The sequence below is a fragment of the Pecten maximus genome, chromosome 10, assembly GCF_902652985.1.
Source record: "Pecten maximus chromosome 10, xPecMax1.1, whole genome shotgun sequence".
NCBI classification, from domain to species: domain Eukaryota; kingdom Metazoa; phylum Mollusca; class Bivalvia; order Pectinida; family Pectinidae; genus Pecten; species Pecten maximus.
This window is the reverse complement of record NC_047024.1, coordinates 1639085-1664423: the sequence shown is the minus strand read 5'-3', so window position 1 is coordinate 1664423 and position 25339 is coordinate 1639085. Positions and strand designations below refer to the sequence as shown.

At 40.3% G+C, this 25339-nt stretch overlaps 2 protein-coding genes across 2 annotated transcripts; one reads left to right on the top strand and one right to left on the bottom strand.

Moving 5' to 3' along the window:
- Positions 1-730: 730 nt before the first annotated feature.
- On the bottom strand, positions 731-2156 carry LOC117336297 (uncharacterized protein KIAA1958-like). The gene is made up of 2 exons (XM_033896786.1): positions 1702-2156; positions 731-1459 (listed from the first exon to the last, which is right to left on the bottom strand). The coding sequence occupies exons 1-2, from the start codon at positions 2118-2120 to the stop codon at positions 1042-1044; spliced, it is 837 nt and encodes a 278-aa protein (XP_033752677.1). The 5' UTR covers positions 2121-2156; the 3' UTR covers positions 731-1041.
- Positions 2157-6605: 4449 nt separating this feature from the next.
- LOC117336389 (mucin-5AC-like) lies at positions 6606-15968 on the top strand. The gene is made up of 5 exons (XM_033896894.1): positions 6606-6883; positions 11075-11133; positions 11574-11760; positions 13160-13347; positions 13496-15968. The coding sequence occupies exons 2-5, from the start codon at positions 11091-11093 to the stop codon at positions 15535-15537; spliced, it is 2460 nt and encodes an 819-aa protein (XP_033752785.1). The 5' UTR covers positions 6606-6883; positions 11075-11090; the 3' UTR covers positions 15538-15968.
- The last annotated feature ends 9371 nt before the right edge of the window (positions 15969-25339 follow it).

The window sequence follows — 25339 nt, the reverse complement described above, 5'->3', positions numbered from 1 at the left end:
AAATGGTTTTATGTTGTTGTTTTCTAAACCATGAATACTTTTGCATACTAGAATAAAATGATACTCATCTTCAATATCTTTTTGGTTATCAGTGCAAAGTCTTTGTTCTCTTGGTAAGTTAACATCTACCTGTCTCGATAGCTAGATTATGGGCAAAAAGACGTAATTACGTAAGACAGGATCTATATTTTACAGGTATATACTTTGTCAAATAAAACTGCAAAGAAAAAATGAGCAACCAAATATTTATAAAGTAAGCATTTTGACGAGGTATCAAGTGAACCTCTTAGATATTGCTGAAGTCGATTAAAACTGTTTTAGCAGTAGCAGTACTTTTTCATAACTAAAAGGTTAGTGGTGTACCCATGCATTAACAAAGCCAAGAGAAAAGGGCAATGTTTAATATGAATAGCCCAGTTATATTGATAAAATCGAATAAAATATTGATAAAGTCTAATGATATAATGAAAATATCAATTGATAAATTATTTTAAGGTCATGTGTGACAGCTATGACGTTCCATATATAACCATTAACAGTTGTATTATTAAATAAAAAGCTAAGGTAAAATACAATTGTTCGTGTTCATTAGTTTGAACCAATATTTAATCATTCTGTATTTTCTAGTTCAAAATACACCACATGACATTGTAGGTAGTTTTTTTTTAACTGTCCTGTACTAATTTTATTAAGGTAAACAATGCCCTGTGTTTATTTTACACAGTTAAAACATATCTATGACATCATCCATTGTTTGTATAGACCATTATATCTAATAATGGACTGTTATCAGTCCATTATTAGGACAAACTGTCCATTATTTCCATAAATAATGGACAGTTTTTTTGGACGGGTGGAAAAATAATTCAAACAACAAAAATGTACACTTCATCTTTATTAATCCATTGATACTGTAATCCAACAGAATTTCGTTATAGTATCACATGTACAAGCTGTATATATATTCAGACAGAATTTCGATAAAGTATCACAAACTGTATAATCCACCAGAATTTCGATATAGTGTCACATGAGCCATTTTCAATATTTCACATTGATTTTGATACCTCCAGATTCGATATTAATTTCCGTACTCCCTCTATTCTCACTTTCCTTTCTGGGAATTTTAACACTGTTAGCGTTGTTTCCACTAAGAATGTCACTCATGTCAGATTGCTGTTGGTCACTGGTGCGTTTGTAAGCACGTACAGCATTTGAACGATGGCCAGTTTTCTCGGAAATCAACTGTTCGTCTATTCCGGCACTATAGAGGCGTGTTGCTGCGGTTGCGCGGAGAGAGTGGTTGGTAAATAAACCCTGAAATCCAGCTTGCTCACAGAGGCGTTTTACTGTTTGTTGGAGTATGTGAACTCCAACTGCTGCATCTTGGTACCATACATTTCCATTTATGTATTTCCTCGCTCTTAGGTAAAACGCAACAGTTTTACAGTTGTCAGGTCTACAAACAATAGGTAAATGCATTTTAAATTTCTATTGCACTGTACACATGTATACACAGTAGTTTCACTTTGATTTTAATATCATATTAAACAACAGCAGATTTTGGTACCGGAGGGGGTGGTAAAATTTAATTTTAGTCTTGATTAAGATAATATTTACAGGTAAATGCTTGTTTGTTTCTAGATTGTATTTAAGTTGAATGGGGTGGAGGAAGGCAGATCGGGATGGATTTACACTCACCTGGCTTGGGTATATTTTGTGTAGAGCTTCACAATGCACCTCTCTGGTTGTTTTAGATTTTCATAAGCCCTTGTAATTTTTGGGTCCAGCTTTCGATGAAGGATACCGCCACGGTTTGTTTTTGACACATCTTCAGTGTATTCCAGGTATCTACGATTCTCGTTGTCCACTCTGATGCAAATTTGTGAATGTCCACCAAATCGTAAATTACGATGTTCCTGACCTGCTCGCAGAGCAAAATTCAACCCGATCATGAACACCATAGTGTCCAATAGTTTCTGAGGAGTATCAGATCCCAAGATATTTGTTCTCCACATGTCCTCCTCTTGTACTTGGCTGATTACATCTGCCTGTCGTCGTTGTAGTCCCATACCTTTCTTGGATAATTCCTTCATTTTGGAATCCAACACTGCTTTCATTCCTGCAAAACTTTGGTCATCCAGAAAACTGATAAACCGTCCATTGGTCCTGAAATGATGTTGGATTGACACTACCAGTTCATAAATAGTATTTGGTCTATACTCTGACCCAGCTTCATTTCTAACCTCACCAATGAAAAAACTTAAGGCTTCATTCAGAAGGGAATTGGACATTTTCAGAATTGGATCGGAATACTTTCTGTTCTTTGTCAATTGTTCGCGCTATTTCTGCCAGTTATGAAATAGGTCTATTGCCCACCGTGTCTTGTTCTCAGTTTTAGTAGACCTTGCCATTTTCCACCATTTGCTGTAGATCTTGAGCTTTCAAGGGAATTCGGAATCTAGTATGCATTCTCTCCATATCCATTGAGCACTGAAGAAGGTTTTCATCATCTGCAGACGAAATGTCCGAAAACAGACTGCTTTTGAGTTCAAAATTTGGGCGGTTATTTTCCTGCATGTCTAATACATCATTAAGGATAGTATCGGTATCAGAACCTTTACTTAATCGCTTCACGACAGTCGACTGAGTTATGAAAATTGTATCAGAATCGGACATGTTGTCTCTTCAGTGTTCACCTCAGAAATGGCTATATGAGAATAACAGTCTGAATTCTGATGTATAAAACGACATTGCATGAAATGCTCATGCAATTACTATATATAGCTTGTTTCATTTCTTACTTTACCTGTCCAAAAATATTCATGGTTGATTAAACACACATTGCTCATAGTATTACCTGTAGTAGTCCAATATTATTCAAGGCTGAATGAACATTCTTCCCCATGCCTGCATACATGAACTGTTGTTTATCAGGCAAGCAAAGAACATTTCCATTCTTAAATAGAAGTATTATTAGCTTTCAAATTATATCAATGGTACGTACACTAAGTAACAGGGGGATATGTTTTAAGTAGGAGAAGGTCCTCAAGCTTAATAAGCACGTACAGCAAATTTAATATCACTAAGGATTTCTGGATGGCCAAAGTTTTGCAGGAATGAAAGCAGTGTTGGATTCCAAAATGAAGGAATTATCCAAGAAAGGTATGGGACTACAACGACGACAGGCAGATGTAATCAGCCAAGTACAAGAGGAGGACATGTGGAGAACAAATATCTTGGGATCTGATACTCCTCAAAAACTATTGGACACTATGGTGTTCATGATCGGGTTGAATTTTGCTCTGCGAGCAGGTCAGGAACATCGTAATTTACGATTTGGTGGACATTCACAAATTTGCATCAGAGTGGACAACGAGAATCGTAGATACCTGGAATACACTGAAGATGTGTCAAAAACAAACCGTGGCGGTATCCTTCATCGAAAGCTGGACCCAAAAATTACAAGGGCTTATGAAAATCTAAAACAACCAGAGAGGTGCATTGTGAAGCTCTACACAAAATACAGATACAGTGCCTCGTCCAGTCCATTATTTCAAAGAATAGACAGCTCTCGGACATTCTCCTTTACGTAATCAATGTCCTATACCAATTTTATACGTGATTACGTGATGCCTGGGCTAATTTCACTCACCATATATAAACATATATATATCCATTGGATGACTTATTTTATAGGTAAACAATGGCCAGTGCTAATTCAATACAGGTAAAAAATGTCCTGGGCTAATTTTATTTTCTTCAAGTATATAGCTTCTATGGGCGCTTCTATCCTATCTACAAAATCGCATCTGTCGGAGACTTAAACCACAATGAGATAGGTGTGAAGGTACGGATTGTGAAATTTTCTTAAGGAGAAAAATTATGACCCAATAAATTTTGCTAGAAATATAATACTTCCCCCGCACAATTAATTGCTTGATGTTTTAAAAGTTGATGACAATAACTTTATTGATGACCAAGAGATTGACATGTGTGCAAAGTGTTTCAAGAATTATTAGAAACGGTAGCCGCAACTTAAAGATCAAAACACTGGTATTGATGATGATACATGGCGGAGTAACATCCCATTATTATCCATAGAGGATATATGTTATAGCAAGTCTTCACACGCCAAACGAACCAAACACCAACTCATCTTCCATCACAATCTGTTGCGTCCTTGGTCCTCACGTATTTGTTCACATCCTCTCAAAGGGGAAAGATCGAAAGATCTTAACACTATTAAACGTTAAAATTCGCATTGAAGAAAGGGAAAACTTTGACGACTCGGCTACTTTCCAGATCAAAGGAAATCATCAATGATCATTTACAGATATTACATACGCTATTAATGGAGTTTTTCTTTACTCTGCGTGTCTCCTGGACAAGATCAGTTTCTAGAAATTCCTTCACATTGTTTGTCCTCTATTGACACTGGTATTTACACTCCAAACCACGAGGATCCATTGCTCTTGTTCTGGGTAAAAGCGAAAACAGACATATCCTGAGAGCAGTGTTCAACTCTTTTTAACATGTCAGTTTCCAGTATATCGAAAATATCCCTTACCATAGTGAAAACATTAGACAGAACTATTGTTCCGTTGTTCCTTGGACGTGAACATCTTACAAGAGAAAATATTCTGTAGCGCAACACAATGTTTTTCGAACCTTTTTTTAGACAGGCGGGCGACTGTCAGACTCGACGGCACGTATATCTTTATTCCCGAGTTCTGATCACAGAGAGTATCAAACTGTGGCCTGAAGAAGTGGAACTATTTGAAGTTCATGAGCAAAGCATTGTCTGGTGGTTACATTCTGGACAGTTTGACCATTTACTGGAAGCGATAATGATGCGAAGATTACAAAAGTCATCATGGATAGTCTCTCCTGGCTGGGGAAAGATGACAACGTCATTGCTGATCGAGGACTTAGGGACGTTTTGCGAGATTTAGAATAACGAGGTTTGACATCAAAGATGGTTATTCGTATGGAAATATTTCTGAAACTGTCTTTCTCATTTAATCCCTCAGAACATGTATACATTGGAAGGCTGCTAAGGTTGGGGCCATGGGGTCAGCCTTCAAAATATAAACAATGTCCCCGCACAGGGGGGCTCTCACTCGCCACACAACTGACACATGATACACATCTCATTTTCTCACACTTAAATTAAGACATAACAATAACACAAACTATTTACACCCATTCTATCAATAAATGATAACTAGCAAACAGTTTTCTGGAAAACAAATACATCAATAATAACAAAAATATATCCAGGCACATAGAAATACAAATTTGTACTACATATTTGTATCAACATCTTTATACTTTTAGTTAGGAAACAAAAAATGGGATCAAGGCACGTAAAGGATGAATTAAACAAATTTAGATATATTGGCTATAATTAAGTAAATCCATGGCCAGATACACAAGTATAACTTATACTAAAACGACAGTAACCTTTGAACTCGTTGCTGGTGTATTGAGGAACTATAACTAATAGTGAGGTGGAGAGGAGGTGAGGTTCCTTTAGTATTATTTAATAGTTGGCATTTCAGATAAAATAATTTTCTTTCTAACACTTCATCCATAAATTGTTTTTCTTTGATATATAACCAATCACCGGGACGAGCTATTTGGTTTGCATGTTTATATATTACCAGATATCTTTCCGAGACGTGTATATTTATATTAACAAAAATTCAAACAACCCCTATTCATTATTTACATATACCGCCCTCTAGTTTTGTTGTACTTATAACTGGTTTCTATTATGATTAACTTACCCAATCTTAAATTTCATAAAACGTTACAAATGTTAATTTTCAGTGTCTTATAGTTATAAGACGGATGTAACGTTTTTATACTGTATTTTGATGACCCACTGTAAGGGTCCTTAAAGAGGAATCCCAAACTATATATATATATACGGCATCGAATTATTTATCTACTTGGACAACTTACACCATGAGAATTTCCTTAGAACTCTTCTTGGCAAAACAATTCCAGCAGAGATATATGAATCTATAGAGGATTACCAGGGATTTTTATTAGACAGTGCTAAATACATTAGAAGTGCTGCGCATGTGTTTTTCTCCTAAACTAACTCATCATGTAACTTATGCAATACTACAAACAGTACCAGTATTAGATGTGACAGCAATAGTAATGTAATTCATAAATGGACATGTAGAAAACAATTCAATTGATCACATTCAACCTAATTTTATGTAAATATTAACTTTTCATTTTGTAAATCTCTTAACAGAGGAATAAAAGATTTGATTGATTGGTTGATTGATCTAGTTATCATCATAGACACAAAATTGAAAACATACAAATAAATTGATTATAGGACGTGTTGAGTCTACTTTGACGCATCAAAATTTCTCTTGAAAAATATCACAGAACTCACAGAAATTACCTGTCTGTTCCCTACCCATATACAGGGAACATACGTTATTTGTTTTTGGTGTGAAGACAACATATTATAAGAGCCTCTATCCTCTCCAAGGCACATTGTTGAACTGTACACCTGTCTGACGGAAGCATTGTTGAACTGTACACCTGTCTGACGGAAGCAAGTAGGAGCAGAGAAGACCAACAATAACGTTTGATATCAACAGGAACGAAATAAAATAAGAAAACAGCATCTCCTGGGTGAGGGCATTCGATAATTTCCTGGTGGACTAAGGGTAGGAGTGACTTGACCAACACTTTGACCACGGAATGAAACCAGGTCAATAACATCATTAACTACAGGTAAATCAAACCAGCCACATGTTGGTATACACTGTATGGTAAATACCGATAACTGTTGGCCTGTAGGAACGTCATACTACCGAACACAGCTGGACGGTAACACGAAGCGTGCCAGGTGAGTAGTTATTATCTAAGATTCCTAAAAAAGCATCTCTCCTTGGGAAAAGAATGAATATAAGATTTAAATAAGTTTCCCATCGCATATAAATACATGTATGTGTCTTGTAGTTGAACACCCACTAAAATATATTTAAACTAAATCATTGTATAAATTAAAATGCAACAAACTTTGAGGTTTAATGTGTCGTAAGGAATTTGTTTTATGTATAATGACGATACACATATTTCTGATTGAAGTTGATTGAGATTTTTAATGATATTAAATAAAAGTCTTTGAGTAAGGTTGATAAGGATATGAAAGAATGCTCACATTTGTTTTCTTTGTGACGTTTTTGTGTTCCTTGACGATGTTTTTGTGTTCCTTGACGATGTTTTTGTGTTCCTTGACAATGTTTTTGTGTTCCATGGTGATGTTTTTGTGTTTCTTAATGATGTTTTTATGTTTCTTAGTGATGTGATTATGTTCCTTAGTGATGTTTTTATGTTCCTTAGTGATGTGTTTATGTTCCTTAGTGATGTTTTTGTGTTCCATGGTGATGTTTTAGTGTTCCTTAGCGATGTTTTTGTGTTCCATGGTGATGTTTTAGTGTTCCTTAGCGATGTTTTTGTGTTCCTTGGTGATGTTTTTGTGTTCCTTGGTGATGTTTTTGGTGTTCCTTGACGATGTTTTTGTGTTCCTTAGTGATGTTTTGTGTTCCTTAGCGATGTTTTTGTGTTCCTTGGTGATGTTTTTATGTTCCTTAGTGATGTTTTTGTGTTCCTTGACGAATTTTTTGTGTTCCTTGGTGATGTTGTTGTGTTCCTTGGTGATGCTTTTGTGTTCCTTGGTGATGTTTTTGGTGTTCCTTGACGATGATTTTGTGTTCCTTGGTGATGTTGTTGTGTTCCTTAGCGATGTTTTTGTGTTCCTTGGTGATGTTTTTGGTGTTCCTTGACGATGATTTTGTGTTCCTTGGTGATGTTGTTGTGTTCCTTGGTGATGTTGTTGTGTTCCTTAGCGATGTTTTCTGTGTTTCTTAGTGATGTTTTTATGTTCCTTGGTGATGTGGTTGTGTTCCTAAGCGATGATTTTGTGTTCCTTAGCGATGTTTTTGTGTTCCTTGGTGATGTTTTTGGTGTTCCTTGACGATGATTTTGTGTTCCTTGGTGATGTTGTTGTGTTCCTTAGCGATGATTTTGTGTTCCTTAGCGATGTTTTTGTGTTCCTTGGTGATGTTTTTGGTGTTCCTTGACGATGTTTTTGAGTTCCTTGGTGATGTTGTTGTGTTCCTTGGTGATGTTGTTGTGTTCCTTAGCGATGTTTTTGTGTTCCTTGGTGATGTTTTTGGTGTTCCTTGACGATGTTTTTGTGTTCCTTGACAATGTTTTTGTGTTCCATGGTGATGTTTTTGTGTTTCTTAATGATGTTTTTATGTTTCTTAGTGATGTGTTTATGTTCCTTAGTGATGTTTTTATGTTCCTTAGTGATGTGTTTATGTTCCTTAGTGATGTTTTTGTGTTCCATGGTGATGTTTTAGTGTTCCTTAGCGATGTTTTTGTGTTCCATGGTGATGTTTTAGTGTTCCTTAGCGATGTTTTTGTGTTCCTTGGTGATGTTTTTGTGTTCCTTGGTGATGTTTTTGGTGTTCCTTGACGATGTTTTTGTGTTCCTTAGTGATGTTTTTGTGTTCCTTAGCGATGTTTTTGTGTTCCTTGGTGATGTTTTTATGTTCCTTAGTGATGTTTTTGTGTTCCTTGACGAATTTTTTGTGTTCCTTGGTGATGTTGTTGTGTTCCTTGGTGATGCTTTTGTGTTCCTTGGTGATGTTTTTGGTGTTCCTTGACGATGATTTTGTGTTCCTTGGTGATGTTGTTGTGTTCCTTAGCGATGTTTTTGTGTTCCTTGGTGATGTTTTTGGTGTTCCTTGACGATGATTTTGTGTTCCTTGGTGATGTTGTTGTGTTCCTTAGCGATGTTTTCTGTGTTTCTTAGTGATGTTTTTATGTTCCTTGGTGATGTGGTTGTGTTCCTAAGCGATGATTTTGTGTTCCTTAGCGATGTTTTTGTGTTCCTTGGTGATGTTTTTGGTGTTCCTTGACGATGATTTTGTGTTCCTTGGTGATGTTGTTGTGTTCCTTAGCGATGATTTTGTGTTCCTTAGCGATGTTTTTGTGTTCCTTGGTGATGTTTTTGGTGTTCCTTGACGATGTTTTTGAGTTCCTTGGTGATGTTGTTGTGTTCCTTGGTGATGTTGTTGTATTCCTTAGCGATGTTTTTGTGTTCCTTGGTGATGTTTTTGGTGTTCCTTGACGATGTTTTTGTGTTCCTTGACAATGTTTTTGTGTTCCATGGTGATGTTTTTGTGTTTCTTAATGATGTTTTTATGTTTCTTAGTGATGTGTTTATGTTCCTTAGTGATGTTTTTATGTTCCTTAGTGATGTGTTTATGTTCCTTAGTGATGTTTTTGTGTTCCATGGTGATGTTTTAGTGTTCCTTAGCGATGTTTTTGTGTTCCATGGTGATGTTTTAGTGTTCCTTAGCGATGTTTTTGTGTTCCTTGGTGATGTTTTTTGTGTTCCTTGGTGATGTTTTTGGTGTTCCTTGACGATGTTTTTGTGTTCCTTAGTGATGTTTTTGTGTTCCTTAGCGATGTTTTTGTGTTCCTTGGTGATGTTTTTATGTTCCTTAGTGATGTTTTTGTGTTCCTTGACGAATTTTTTGTGTTCCTTGGTGATGTTGTTGTGTTCCTTGGCGATGCTTTTGTGTTCCTTGGTGATGTTTTTGGTGTTCCTTGACGATGATTTTGTGTTCCTTGGTGATGTTGTTGTGTTCCTTAGCGATGTTTTTGTGTTCCTTGGTGATGTTTTTGGTGTTCCTTGACGATGATTTTGTGTTCCTTGGTGATGTTGTTGTGTTCCTTAGCGATGTTTTCTGTGTTTCTTAGTGATGTTTTTATGTTCCTTGGTGATGTGGTTGTGTTCCTTAGCGATGATTTTGTGTTCCTTAGCGATGTTTTTGTGTTCCTTGGTGATGTTTTTGGTGTTCCTTGACGATGATTTTGAGTTCCTTGGTGATGTTGTTGTGTTCCTTGGTGATGTTGTTGTGATCCTTAGCGATGTTTTTGTGTTCATTGGTGATGTTTTTGGTGTTCCTTGACGATGATTTTGTGTTCCTTGGTGATGTTGTTGTGTTCCTTAGCGATGTTTTCTGTGTTTCTTAGTGATGTTTTTATGTTCCTTGGTGATGTGGTTGTGTTCCTTAGCGATGATTTTGTGTTCTTTAGCGATGTTTTTGTGTTCCTTGGTGATGTTTTTTGTGTTCCTTGGTGATGTTTTTGTGTTCCTTGGTGATGTTGTTGTGTTCCTTAGCGATGATTTTGTGTTCCTTAGCGATGTTTTTGTGTTCCTTGGTGATGTTTTTGGTGTTCCTTGACGATGATTTTGTGTTTCTTGGTGATGTTTTTATGTTCCTTAGTGATGCTTTTATGTTCCTTAGTGATGTGTTTATGTTCCTTAGTGATGTTTTGTGTTCCTTGACGATGTTTTAGTGTTCCTTAGTGATGTTTTAGTGTTCCTTAGTGATGTTGTTGTGTTCCTTGGTGATGTTTTAGTGTTCCTTATTGATGTTTTTATGTTCCTTGGTGATGTTTTTGTGTTCCTTATTGATGTTTTTGTGTTCCTTATTGATGTTTTTATGTTCCTTAGTGATGTTTTAGTGTTCCTTATTGATGTTTTTGTGTTCCTTATTGATGTTTTTATGTTCCTTAGTGATGTTTTTATGTTCCTTAGTGATGTTTTTATGTTCCTTAGTGATGTTTTTGTGTTTCTTGGTGATATTTTTGTGTTCCTTGGTGGTGTTTTTGTTGATTCTTTCAAAGCTGACATTTACCGATTTGTAAGTCTAGTCTGAGGAATAGTGTTGCAAACCAGTGTCAAAACATTATGAGGAAAAAAACAACTAGAAAATGTCTGTAAGACATAAATGCCCCCGCTGCCACTCGACACCCCGAAACACACTTTGGTGAGGATTGCATCAGCAGTTACTGAGATTAGCTATAGTTACATTGTAACGGGATTGGACGGACGGACATTGGTAACACTGTGTATTATTGTTGTGTATAATAGAAATCCACTACTAAACGTGAGAAACTTACTTTATCACAGATCTAGATTCTAGTTGTCACCACTTTTGCATTCTTTCCACAGAATGAAATGACGAAGAATGTTCCACCTCCGTTTCATTGTACTGCTAACTTGTCTACAAGGTTGGTGTTTTCTTAGAATTTCCGTAACCACATCGTTACCGATACGGGTGTTTATAAGGTTGGGAGAAGGGGAGAAGGGTGTCTATAGTCGACTCTTATGTTTGGTATACATTTCTCATATCTCCATCTTTGAGAGGTGACCCCATCTTATTTTTACGAGAGTGTACAAACCAATATAATTGGTAATTAATCAATTTATGAAATCAGAATGAACATACAAACAAGTTTAGATCAAAATTGTCGATAAAGTTACAATCATAAAATATGGAATGATAATGTAGTATTGTAGCTCTGGTAAATACAGGCCGCAGTATACCGCTCTGTTAGAGGGAACCTACCAGAGGCACATTCCCTAGCAAAGGCATTGCATCAAATGTAATCATGCCCTCTGTTACAGTAGGATATATTATACAAACACTTATTGAATTATATATTCCCAGGAAAGATGTACGTAACCACGTGTCCTCAGACGAATACCACAGTCCTGTATGGTAATAACACGTGCTACTGGATGACAACTGGCGGCAGCGTAATGGATAGCAGTTCAGCATGTAACACTGATGGCGGAGTGCTGGCAAAAATACCTAATGAGGAAGTCAACAAGTTTGTGTTACAACTAGCCAACAGGTGATTCAGGAGTTAACTGTAGTACAACAAGCCAACAGGTGATTCAGGAGTTAACTGTAGTACAACTAGCCAACAGGTACGTCAGGAGTTAACTGTAGTACAACTAGCCAACAGGTACGTCAGGAGTTAACTGTAGTACAACTAGCCAACAGGTGATTCAGGAGTTAACTGTAGTACAACTAGCCAACAGGTACGTCAGGAGTTAACTGTAGTACAACTAGCCAACAGGTACGTCAGGAGTTAACTGTAGTACAACTAGCCAACAGGTGATTCAGGAGTTAACTGTAGTACAACTAGCCAACAGGTACGTCAGGAGTTAACTGTAGTACAACTAGCCAACAGGTACCTCAGGAGTTAACTGTAGTACAACTAGCCAACAGGTACTTCAGGGGTTAACTGTAGTACAACTAGCCAACAGGTACGTCAGGAGTTAACTGTAGTACAACTAGCCAACAGGTACGTCAGGAGTTAACTGTAGTACAACTAGCTAACAGGTACGTCAGGAGTTAACTGTAGTACAACTAGCCAACAGGTACCTCAGGAGTTAACTGTAGTACAACTAGCCAACAGGTACTTCAGGGGTTAACTGTAGTACAACTAGCCAACAGGTACCTCAGGAGTTAACTGTAGTACAACTAGCCAACAGGTACTTCAGGGGTTAACTGTAGTACAACTAGCCAACAGGTACGTCAGGAGTTAACTGTAGTACAACTAGCCAACAGGTGATTCAGGGGTTAACTGTAGTACAACTAGCCAACAGGTACCTCAGGAGTTAACTGTAGTACAACTAGCCAACAGGTACTCCAGGAGTTCAGTGTAGTACAACTAGCCAACAGGTACCTCAGGACTTTACTGTAGTACAACTAGCCAACAGGTACTCCAGGAGTTTACTGTAGTACAACTAGCTAACAGGTACTCCAGGAGTTTACTGTAGTACAACTAGCCAACAGGTAGCTCAGGAGTTTACTGTAGTACAACTAGCCAACAGGTAGCTCAGGAGTTTACTGTAGTACAACTAGCCAACAGGTACTTCTGGAGTTTACTGTAGTACAACTAGCCAACAGGTACTTCTGGAGTTTACTGTAGTACAACTAGTCAACAGGTACTCCAGGAGTTCAGTGTAGTACAACTAGCCAACAGGTACCTCAGGAGGTTACTATAGTACAACTAGTCCAGAGGTACCTTAGGGGTTCAGAGTAGTACAGCTATCATTCAGGTCCTTCAGGTTGTCTGTTCCTTCCTGACTAAATAGTTTAATTGAAATTCACATACTCCGTTAAATTAACGTTGTATGGAGTATCTTTCACCAAGATTTTCTAAATCGTTTTTTCGTTTAACGTCGTTTTGTTTTGATTTGATGTAATTGTTTAAGTTACCGATTTGTTTTCTTACATGCCAGCGTTGACGCTACTTCCGCTGGTATTTGGATTGGCGGACCTACTAACTCTACCGCCTGGGATAACACCGTGCCTGGAGTGGGGGTGCCTCCCGACTGGTGTTACTTCCTTCTGCGAAGTGGATACTGGCTCGCCACATCCAGCTGTGAAATAACATTCCGGGGAATGTGTTCAAAGCCATTTTTGATAGGTGATATGTTTATTGTTTACCTTAGAAATAGAACACCAATTTCAATATGATATATTCTGATATGTTGTTATCCAATAATGATATTTCTACAGTTTATAGGAAGGACTGTGATAATACTTTACACGGGATTATATTATATATCTAACAGGTAGTACAACGACTTCAGTAAAAACGACAGTCCACACCACAACTGGAATAGAAACAAAAAAACAATCAACAATGGCTGAATCAACGACAGCTCGTCTACCACTAACATCAGCGTCCGCAGCTGACCGGGCGACATCTCAAACGATAACGGACACAACGGAACAAGTGATATATGGACGGGCGGGGGTGTCTATAACACCGTCAACTGATCCAACAGTGATGTCTGTAACACCGTCAACTGAACCAACAGTGATGTCGGTAACATCGTCAACTGAACCAACAGTAGTGCCTGTAACATCGTCAACAGAACCAACAGTGGTGCCTATAACATCGTCAACTGAACCAACAGTAGTGCCTATAACATCGTCAACTGAACCAACAGTGATGTCGGTAACATCGTCAACTGAACCAACAGTAGTGTCTGTAACATCGTCAACCGACCCAACAGTAGTGTCGGTAACATCGTCAACAGAACCAACAGTGATGTCTGTAACATCGTCAACTGAACCAACAGTGATGTCTGTAACATCGTCAACTGAACCAACAGTGATGTCTGTAACATCGTCAACTGATCCAACAGTAGTGTCGGTAACATCGTCAACTGATCCAACAGTAGTGTCGGTAACATCGTCAACTGAACCAACAGTGGTGTCGGTAACATCGTCAACTGAACCAACAGTGGTGTCGGTAACATCGTCAACTGAACCAACAGTGGTGTCTGTAACATCGTCAACTGAACCAACAACAAATGCCCAGGGCCCCACGTCAGAAAAATCATCTGAACAACCAATGTCAACAACGACATCAGAACAACAGATGTCAACAACAACATCAGAACAACAGATGTCAAGAACAACATCAGAACAACATATGTCAAGAACGACATCAGAACAACCAATGTCAAGAACGACATCAGAACAACCAATGTCAAGAACGACATCAGAACAACAGATGTCAAGAACGACATCAGAACAACAGATGTCACCAACGACATCAGAACAACAGATGTCAAGAACGACATCAGAACAACCAATGTCAACGACATCTGACCAATCAATTTCCACAACTGACCAACCAATGTCCACAACTGACCATCCAATCTCCACAACAACCCAAGAACTAATATCCACAACAACTGACCAATCAGTGTCCACCACTACTGACAAACCGATGTCCACCACAACTGACCAGCCGATGTCCACTACAACTGACCAGCCGATGTCCACCACAACTGACCAACCGATGTTCACCACAACTGACCAGCCGATGTCCACCACAACTGACCAACCGATATCCACCACAACTGACCAACCGATGTCCACCACAACTGACCAACCGATATCCATCACAACTGACCAACCGATATCCACCACAACTGACCAACCGATGTCCACCACAACTGACCAACCGATATCCATCACAACTGACCAACCGATATCCACCACAACTGACCAACCGATGTTCACCACAACTGACCAGCCGATGTTCACCACAACTGACGACCAGCCGATGTCCACCACAACTGACCAACCGATATCCACCACAACTGATCAGCCGATGTCCACCACAACTGACCAGCCGATGTCCACCACAACTGACCAACCAATGTCCACCACAACTGACCAGCCGATGTCCACCACAACTGACCAGCCGATGTCCACCACAACTGACCAGCCGATGTCCACAACAACTACGGATGTGACGACATCTCAACCAGCGACACTATCAATCTCCACAGTGACGACAACAGATGGATGTATATGTCTGAACAAGACATACAAACAACTTGGGGATGTTCTCAAAGGCATTGCCAAACTCCGACTTGACCTGGCAGTAGACAAATCTAAATTGTCGTCCACCATTCGACGGAAGACATGCGCTGAGGACCAGCGACCCGCTAGTAAGTCCATGGGCTATGTAGCTGGAGTAATGTTAGTGGTAATACCTATAGGTATAATAATGGTGGACATTCCAATGATCGTCACATCAGTTAAATTCTGTAAGTGGAACACTGCATCCCCAGGACGTCGTTATTGTATTTAATTATATCTTATTCGTCACATCAGTTAAATTCTGTAAGTTGAACACTCCATCCCCAGGACGTCGTTACTTTAATCTTAGGATTTACTGATGTTCAAGTCTCGCTTTGGTCTCGTGTAGGGGATCATGTAATATTTAACAAACATATCATTGAATACAAACACACAGCTTTAAAAATGTCACATATCCAGATGACTTTTGTTTTTAGAACGTTACCATTTCGACGCCATTTTAAAAATGTATTAGGGTATGTTTTGCGCTTCACGGAAAAACCAAAATTTTACCTTCTTGATTCTAGATTTATGACTTAAATCATCAGTGTGTTGCCATTTTAATTGTAGTAAATTCATTTCACTGTACAACTGAATAATTTCAACATAATGAAAATAATAAAGTGTATGTTTGTCCTCCAATGATTTACACAACCAACATGATATTGTATATTTTATAATCTATTTCTCCCACTATTGGTAGACGTGCCAGCTGCTGTTTCCCCCTGTAGTACGTACGTAGGTAGCAAACAACTTCTGATTGTCCCTGTTACGTCATAGTGTTTACCTGGTCACGTTATTGACGTAAAGGTGATGGCCATTGTTATGGTGAGAAGACTGTTTCTACTCCCAGAGTTATGTACATAATACATAGATGTGTATGAATGTCCACTATACGAACGAAAATTGATCTATTTCCATTCTTTTGTACTTGTTTCAAGTCAAGTTCATATCGCCCAATTAACATCCTAATACTAATATTTATTATCGACATTATATGTGAAGTACACATCGTTAAAGATAAGTCGTTTGTCGTGATTATTTCAGAGCCAATTAATGAAGTCCGGAAATGTACACAGACCAATTTATAACAAACACGTAGGATGTAGTATCTTTGTGGTCCGTGACAGACATGGTTTCATGAATCACGTATTCTAAGATGCTGTGCTAACGTCCTTGCCTGTGTCAATTTCGATGATCTGCCAACAAGAAAACAAAAACAGAAAGAAACAGCAGACATTGAAGGAAATGCCTGGGAAGGATACCGAATACAAGTTACACATTATACCGGAGCTCTCCAATCTCACATAACCAGGAGATATCTCTGAAACAGTCCCTTATATGATAACGGCTTGAATAATGATAGATACTTTAGTAGCGGAGAAACGTTTCTCATTTTTGATCAAGTAAAGTAAATCCCTCCCCCGTAAAACTTGTTTCCTTCCAGAAAGAAGGAAATGTCCTTGCTGTGTACCTTGGAGACCTACATAACTCCTGACTGTACACTGTACCTTGTAGACCTACATAACTCCTGACTGTACACTGTACCTTGGATACCTACATAACTCCTGACCGTACACTGTACCTTGTAGACCTACATAACTCCTGACCGTACACTGTACCTTAATTGTAGTAAATTCATTTCACTGTACAACTGAATAATTTCAACATAATGAAAATAATAAAGTGTATGTTTGTCCTCCAATGATTTACACAACCAACATGATATTGTATATTTTATTATCTAGTTCTCCCACTATTGGTAGACGGGCCAGCTGCTGTTTCCCGCTGTAGTACGTACGTAGCTAGCTAACAACTTCTGATTGTCACTGGTCACGTTATTGACGTAAAGGTGATGGCCATTGTTATGGTGAGAAGACTGTTTCTACTCCCAGAGTTATGTACATAACACATAGATGTGTATGAATGTCCACTATACGAACGAAAATTGATCTATTTCCATTCTTTTGTACTTGTTTCAAGTCAAGTTCATATCGCCCAATTAACATCCTAATACTAATATTTATTATCGACATTATATGTGAAGTACACATCGTTAAAGATAAGTCGTTTGTCGTGATTATTTCAGAGCCAATTAATGAAGTCCGGAAATGTACACAGACCAATTTATAACAAACACTAAGGGTGTAGAGTATCTTTGTGGTCCGTGACAGACATGGTTTCATGAATCATGTATTCTAAGATGCTGTGCTAACGTCCTTGCCTGTGTCAATTTCGATGATCTGCCAACAAGAAAACAAAAACAGAAAGAAACAGCAGACATTGAAGGAAAGGCCTGGGAAGGATACCGAATACAAGTTACACATTATACCGGAGCTCTCCAATCTCACATAACCAGGAGATATCTCTGAAACAACTTCAAAGTGAAGTCCCTTATATGATAACGGCTTGAATAATGATAGATACTTTAGTAGCGGAGAAACGTTTCTCATTTTTGATCAAGTAAAGTAAATCCCTCCCCCGTAAAACTTGTTTCCTTCCAGAAAGAAGGAAATGTCCTTGCTGTGTACCTTGGAGACCTACATAACTCCTGACTGTACACTGTACCTTGGAGACCTACATAACTCCTGACTGTACACTGTACCTTGTAGACCTATATAACTCCTGACTGTACACTATACCTTGTAGACCTACATAACTCCTGACTGTACACTGTACCTTGTAGACCTACATAACTCCTGACTGTACACTGTACCTTGGAGACCTACATAACTCCTGACCGTACACTGTACCTTGTAGACCTAAATAACTCCTGACTGTACACTGTACCTTAGAGACCTACATAACTCCTGACTGTGTACTGTACACTGTACCTTGTAGACCTACATAACTCCTGACTGTACACTGTACCTTGGAGACCTACATAACTCCTGACTGTACACTGTACCTTGGAGACCTACATAACTCCTGACTGTACACTGTACCTTGGAGACCTACATAACTCCTGACTGTACACTGTACCTTGTAGACCTACATAACTCCTGACCGTACACTGTACCTTGGAGACCTACATAACTCCTGACCGTACACTGTACCTTGTAGACCTAAATAACTCCTGACTGTACACTGTACCTTGGAGATCTACATAACTCCTGACTGTACACTGTACCTTGGAGACCTACATAACTCCTGACTGTACACTGTACCTTGGAGACCCACATAACTCCTGACTGTACACTGTACCTTGTAGACCTACATAACTCCTGACCGTACACTGTACCTTGTAGGCCTACATAACTCCTGACTGTACACTGTACCTTGGAGACCTACATAACTCTACTGTACACTGTACCTTGGAGACCTACATAACTCCTGACCGTACACTGTACCTTGGATACCTACATAACTCCTGACCGTACACTGTACCTTGTAGACCTACATAACTCCTGACCGTACACTGTACCTTGGAGACCTACATAACTCCTGACTGTACACTGTACCTTGTAGACCTACATAACTCCTGACTGTACACTGTACCTTGGATACCTACATAACTCCTGACCGTACACTGTACCTTGTAGACCTACATAACTCCTGACTGTACACTGTACCTTGGAGACCTACATAACTCCTGACTGTACACTGTACCTTGTAGACCTACATAACTCCTGACTGTACACTGTACCTTGGAGACCTACATAACTCCTGACTGTACACTGTACCTTGGAGACCTACATAACTCCTGACTGTACACTGTACCTTGGAGACCTACATAACTCCTGACTGTACACTGTACCTTGGAGACCTACATAACTCCTGACTGTACACTGTACCTTGGAGACCTACATAACTCCTGACTGTACACTGTACCTTGGAGACCTACATAACTCCTGACTGTACACTGTACCTTGGAGACCTACATAACTCCTGACTGTACACTGTACCTTGGAGACCTACATAACTCCTGACTGTACACTGTACCTTGGAGACCTACATAACTCCTGACTGTACACTGTACCTTGGAGACCTACATAACTCCTGACTGTACACTGTACCTTGGAGACCTACATAACTCCTGACTGTACACTGTACCTTGGAGACCTACATAACTCCTGACTGTACACTGTACCTTGGAGACCTACATAACTCCTGACTGTACACTGTACCTTGGAGACCTACATAACTCCTGACTGTACACTGTACCTTGGAGACCTACATAACTCCTGACTGTACACTGTACCTTGGAGACCTACATAACTCCTGACTGTACACTGTACCTTGGAGACCTACATAACTCCTGACTGTACACTGTACCTTGGAGACCTACATAACTCCTGACTGTACACTGTACCTTGTAGACCTACATAACTCCTGACTGTACACTGTACCTTGTAGACCTACATAACTCCTGACTGTACACTGTACCTACATAACTCCTGACTGTACACTGTACCTGGACCTACATAACTCCTGACTGTACACTGTACCTTGGAGACCTACATAACTCCTGACTGTACACTGTACCTTGTAGACCTACATAACTCCTGACTGTACACTGTACCTTGGAGACCTACATAACTCCTGACTGTACACTGTACCTTGGAGACCTACATAACTCCTGACTGTACCTGTACCTACATAACTCCTGACTGTACACTGTACCTTGGAGACCTACATAACTCCTGACTGTACACTGTACCTTGGAGACCTACATAACTCCTGACTGTACTGTACCTTGTAGACCTACATAACTCCTTACTGTACACTGTACCTTGGAGACCTACATAACTCCTGACTGTACACTGTACCTACATAACTCCTGACTGTACACTGTACCTTGGAGACCTACATAACTCCTGACTGTACACTGTACCTTGTAGACCTACATAACTCCTGACTGTACACTGTACCTTGGAGACCTACATAACTCCTGACTGTACACTGTACCTTGGAGACCTACATAACTCCTGACTGTACACTGTACCTTGTAGACCTACATAACTCCTGACCGTACACTGTACCTTGTAGACCTACATAACTCCTGACTGTACACTGTACCTACATAACTCCTGACTGTACACTGTACCTTGTACACCTACATAACTCCTGACTGTACACTGTACCTTGGAGACCTACATAACTCCTGACTGTACACTGTACCTTGTAGACCTACATAACTCCTGACTGTACACTGTACCTTGGAGACCTACATAACTCCTGACTGTACACTGTACCTTGGAGACCTACATAACTCCTGACTGTACACTGTACCTTGGACCTACATAACTCCTGACTGTACACTGTACCTTGGAGACCTACATAACTCCTGACTGTACACTGTACCTTGTAGACCTACATAACTCCTGACTGTACACTGTACCTTGGAGACCTACATAACTCCTGACTGTACACTGTACCTTGGAGACCTACATAACTCCTGACTGTACACTGTACCTTGAGACCTACATAACTCCTGACTGTACACTGTACCTTGTAGACCTACATAACTCCTGACCTGTACACTGTACCTTGGAGACCTACATAACTCCTGACTGTACACTGTACCTTGGAGACCTACATAACTCCTGACTGTACACTGTACCTTGGAGACCTACATACTCCTGACTGTACACTGTACCTTGTAGACCTACATAACTCCTGACTGTACACTGTACCTTGGAGACCTACATAACTCCTGACTGTACACTGTACCTTGTAGACCTACATAACTCCTGACTGTACACTGTACCTTGGAGACCTACATAACTCCTGACTGTACACTGTACCTTGGAGACCTACATAACTCCTGACTGTACACTGTACCTTGGAGACCTACATAACTCCTGACTGTACACTGTACCTACATAACTCCTGACTGTACACTGTACCTTGGAGACCTACATAACTCCTGACCGTACACTGTACCTTGGAGACCTACATAACTCCTGACTGTACACTGTACCTTGGAGACCTACATAACTCCTGACTGTACACTGTACCTTGTAGACCTACATAACTCCTGACTGTACACTGTACCTTGGAGACCTACATAACTCCTGACTGTACACTGTACCTTGGAGACCTACATAACTCCTGACTGTACACTGTACCTTGGAGACCTACATAACTCCTGGCCATACACTGTACCTTGGAGACCTACATAACTCCTGACTGTACACTGTACCTTGGAGACCTACATAACTCCTGGCCGTACACTGTACCTTGTAGACCTACATAACTCCTGACTGTACACTGTACCTTGGAGACCTACATAACTCCTGACTGTACACTGTACCTTGGATACCTACATAACTCCTGACTGTACACTGTACCTTGGAGACCTACATAACTCCTGACTGTACACTGTACCTTGTAGACCTACATAACTCCTGACTGTACACTGTACCTTGGAGACCTACATAACTCCTGACTGTACACTGTACCTTGGATACCTACATAACTCCTGACTGTACACTGTACCTTGGAGACCTACATAACTCCTGACCGTACACTGTACCTACATAACTCCTGACTGTACACTGTACCTTGTAGACCTACATAACTCCTGACCGTACACTGTACCTTGTAGACCTACATAACTCCTGACTGTACACTGTACCTACATAACTCCTGACTGTACACTGTACCTTGTACACCTACATAACTCCTGACTGTACACTGTACCTTGGAGACCTACATAACTCCTGACTGTACACTGTACCTTGTAGACCTACATAACTCCTGACTGTACACTGTACCTTGGAGACCTACATAACTCCTGACTGTACACTGTACCTTGGAGACCTACATAACTCCTGACTGTACACTGTACCTACATAACTCCTGACTGTACACTGTACCTTGGAGACCTACATAACTCCTGACTGTACACTGTACCTTGTAGACCTACATAACTCCTGACTGTACACTGTACCTTGGAGACCTACATAACTCCTGACTGTACACTGTACCTTGGAGACCTACATAACTCCTGACTGTACACTGTACCTTGGAGACCTACATAACTCCTGACTGTACACTGTACCTTGTAGACCTACATAACTCCTGACTGTACACTGTACCTTGGAGACCTACATAACTCCTGACTGTACACTGTACCTTGGAGACCTACATAACTCCTGACTGTACACTGTACCTTGGAGACCTACATAACTCCTGGCCGTACACTGTACCTTGTAGACCTACATAACTCCTGACCGTACACTGTACCTTGTAGACCTACATAACTCCTGACTGTACACTGTACCTACATAACTCCTGACTGTACACTGTACCTTGTACACCTACATAACTCCTGACTGTACACTGTACCTTGGAGACCTACATAACTCCTGACTGTACACTGTACCTTGTAGACCTACATAACTCCTGACTGTACACTGTACCTTGGAGACCTACATAACTCCTGACTGTACACTGTACCTTGGAGACCTACATAACTCCTGACTGTACACTGTACCTACATAACTCCTGACTGTACACTGTACCTTGGAGACCTACATAACTCCTGACTGTACTGTACCTTGTAGACCTACATAACTCCTGACTGTACACTGTACCTTGGAGACCTACATAACTCCTGACTGTACTGTACCTTGTAGACCTACATAACTCCTGACTGTGAACTGTACCTACATAACTCCTGACTGTACACTGTACCTTGTAGACCTACATAACTCCTGACCGTACACTGTACCTTGTAGACCTACATAACTCCTGACTGTACACTGTACCTTGGAGACCTACATAACTCCTGACTGTACACTGTACCTTGGAGACCTACATTACTCCTGACTGTACACTGTACCTTGTAGACATACATAACTCCTGACTGTACACTGTATCTACATAACTCCTGACTGTACACTGTACCTTGTAGACCTACATAACTCCTGACCGTACACTGTACCTTGGAGACCTACATAACTCCTGACTGTACACTGTACCTTGGAGACCTACATAACTCCTGACTGTACACTGTACCTTGGAGACCTACATAACTCCTGACTGTACACTGTACCTACATAACTCCTGGCCGTACACTGTACCTTGGAGACCTACATAACTCCTGGCCATACACTGTACCTTGGAGACCTACATAACTCCTGACTGTACACTGTACCTTGGAGACCTACATAACTCCTGACTGTACACTGTACCTTGTAGACCTACATAACTCCTGGCCATACACTGTACCTTGGAGACCTACATAACTCCTGACTGTACACTGTACCTTGGAGACCTACATAACTCCTGGCCGTACACTGTACCTTGGAGACCTACATAACTCCTGGCCATACACTGTACCTTGGAGACCTACATAACTCCTGACTGTACACTGTACCTTGGAGACCTACATAACTCCTGGCCGTACACTGTACCTTGTAGACCTACATAACTCCTGGCCATACACTGTACCTTGGAGACCTACATAACTCCTGACTGTACACTGTACCTTGGAGACCTACATAACTCCTGACTGTACACTGTACCTTGTAGACCTACATAACTCCTGACCGTACACTGTACCTTGGAGACCTACATAACTCCTGACTGTACACTGTACCCTGGAGACCTACATAACTCCTGACTGTACACTGTACCTTGGAGACCTACATAACTCCTGGCCATACACTGTACCTTGGAGACCTACATAACTCCTGACTGTACACTGTACCTTGGAGACCTACATAACTCCTGACTGTACTGTACCTTGTAGACCTACATAACTCCTGACTGTGAACTGTACCTACATAACTCCTGACTGTACACTGTACCTTGTAGACCTACATAACTCCTGACCGTACACTGTACCTTGTAGACCTACATAACTCCTGACTGTACACTGTACCTTGGAGACCTACATAACTCCTGACTGTACACTGTACCTTGGAGACATACATTACTCCTGACTGTGCACTGTACCTTGTAGACATACATAACTCCTGACTGTACACTGTATCTACATAACTCCTGACTGTACACTGTACCTTGTAGACCTACATAACTCCTGACCGTACACTGTACCTTGGAGACCTACATAACTCCTGACTGTACACTGTACCTTGGAGACCTACATAACTCCTGACTGTACACTGTACCTTGGAGACCTACATAACTCCTGACTGTACACTGTACCTACATAACTCCTGGCCGTACACTGTACCTTGGAGACCTACATAACTCCTGGCCATACACTGTACCTTGGAGACCTACATAACTCCTGACTGTACACTGTACCTTGGAGACCTACATAACTCCTGGCCGTACACTGTACCTTGGAGACCTACATAACTCCTGGCCATACACTGTACCTTGGAGACCTACATAACTCCTGACTGTACACTGTACCTTGGAGACCTACATAACTCCTGGCCGTACACTGTACCTTGTAGACCTACATAACTCCTGGCCATACACTGTACCTTGGAGACCTACATAACTCCTGACTGTACACTGTACCTTGGAGACCTACATAACTCCTGACTGTACACTGTACCTTGTAGACCTACATAACTCCTGACCGTACACTGTACCTTGGAGACCTACATAACTCCTGACTGTACACTGTACCCTGGAGACCTACATAACTCCTGACTGTACACTGTACCTTGGAGACCTACATAACTCCTGGCCATACACTGTACCTTGGAGACCTACATAACTCCTGACTGTACACTGTACCTTGGAGACCTACATAACTCCTGGCCGTACACTGTACCTTGGAGACCTACATAACTCCTGACTGTACACTGTACCTTGGAGACCTACATAACTCCTGACTGTACACTGTACCTTGTAGACCTACATAACTCCTGACTGTACACTGTACCTTGGAGACCTACATAACTCCTGACTGTACACTGTACCTTGTAGACCTACATAACTCCTGACTGTACACTGTACCTTGTAGACCTACATAACTCCTGACTGTACACTGTACCTTGGAGACCTACATAACTCCTGACTGTACACTGTACCTTGAAGACCTACATAACATGGAAAAATCCATATGGTCAGGTGGGCTACACCAGTAACTTTTCACATCTGAT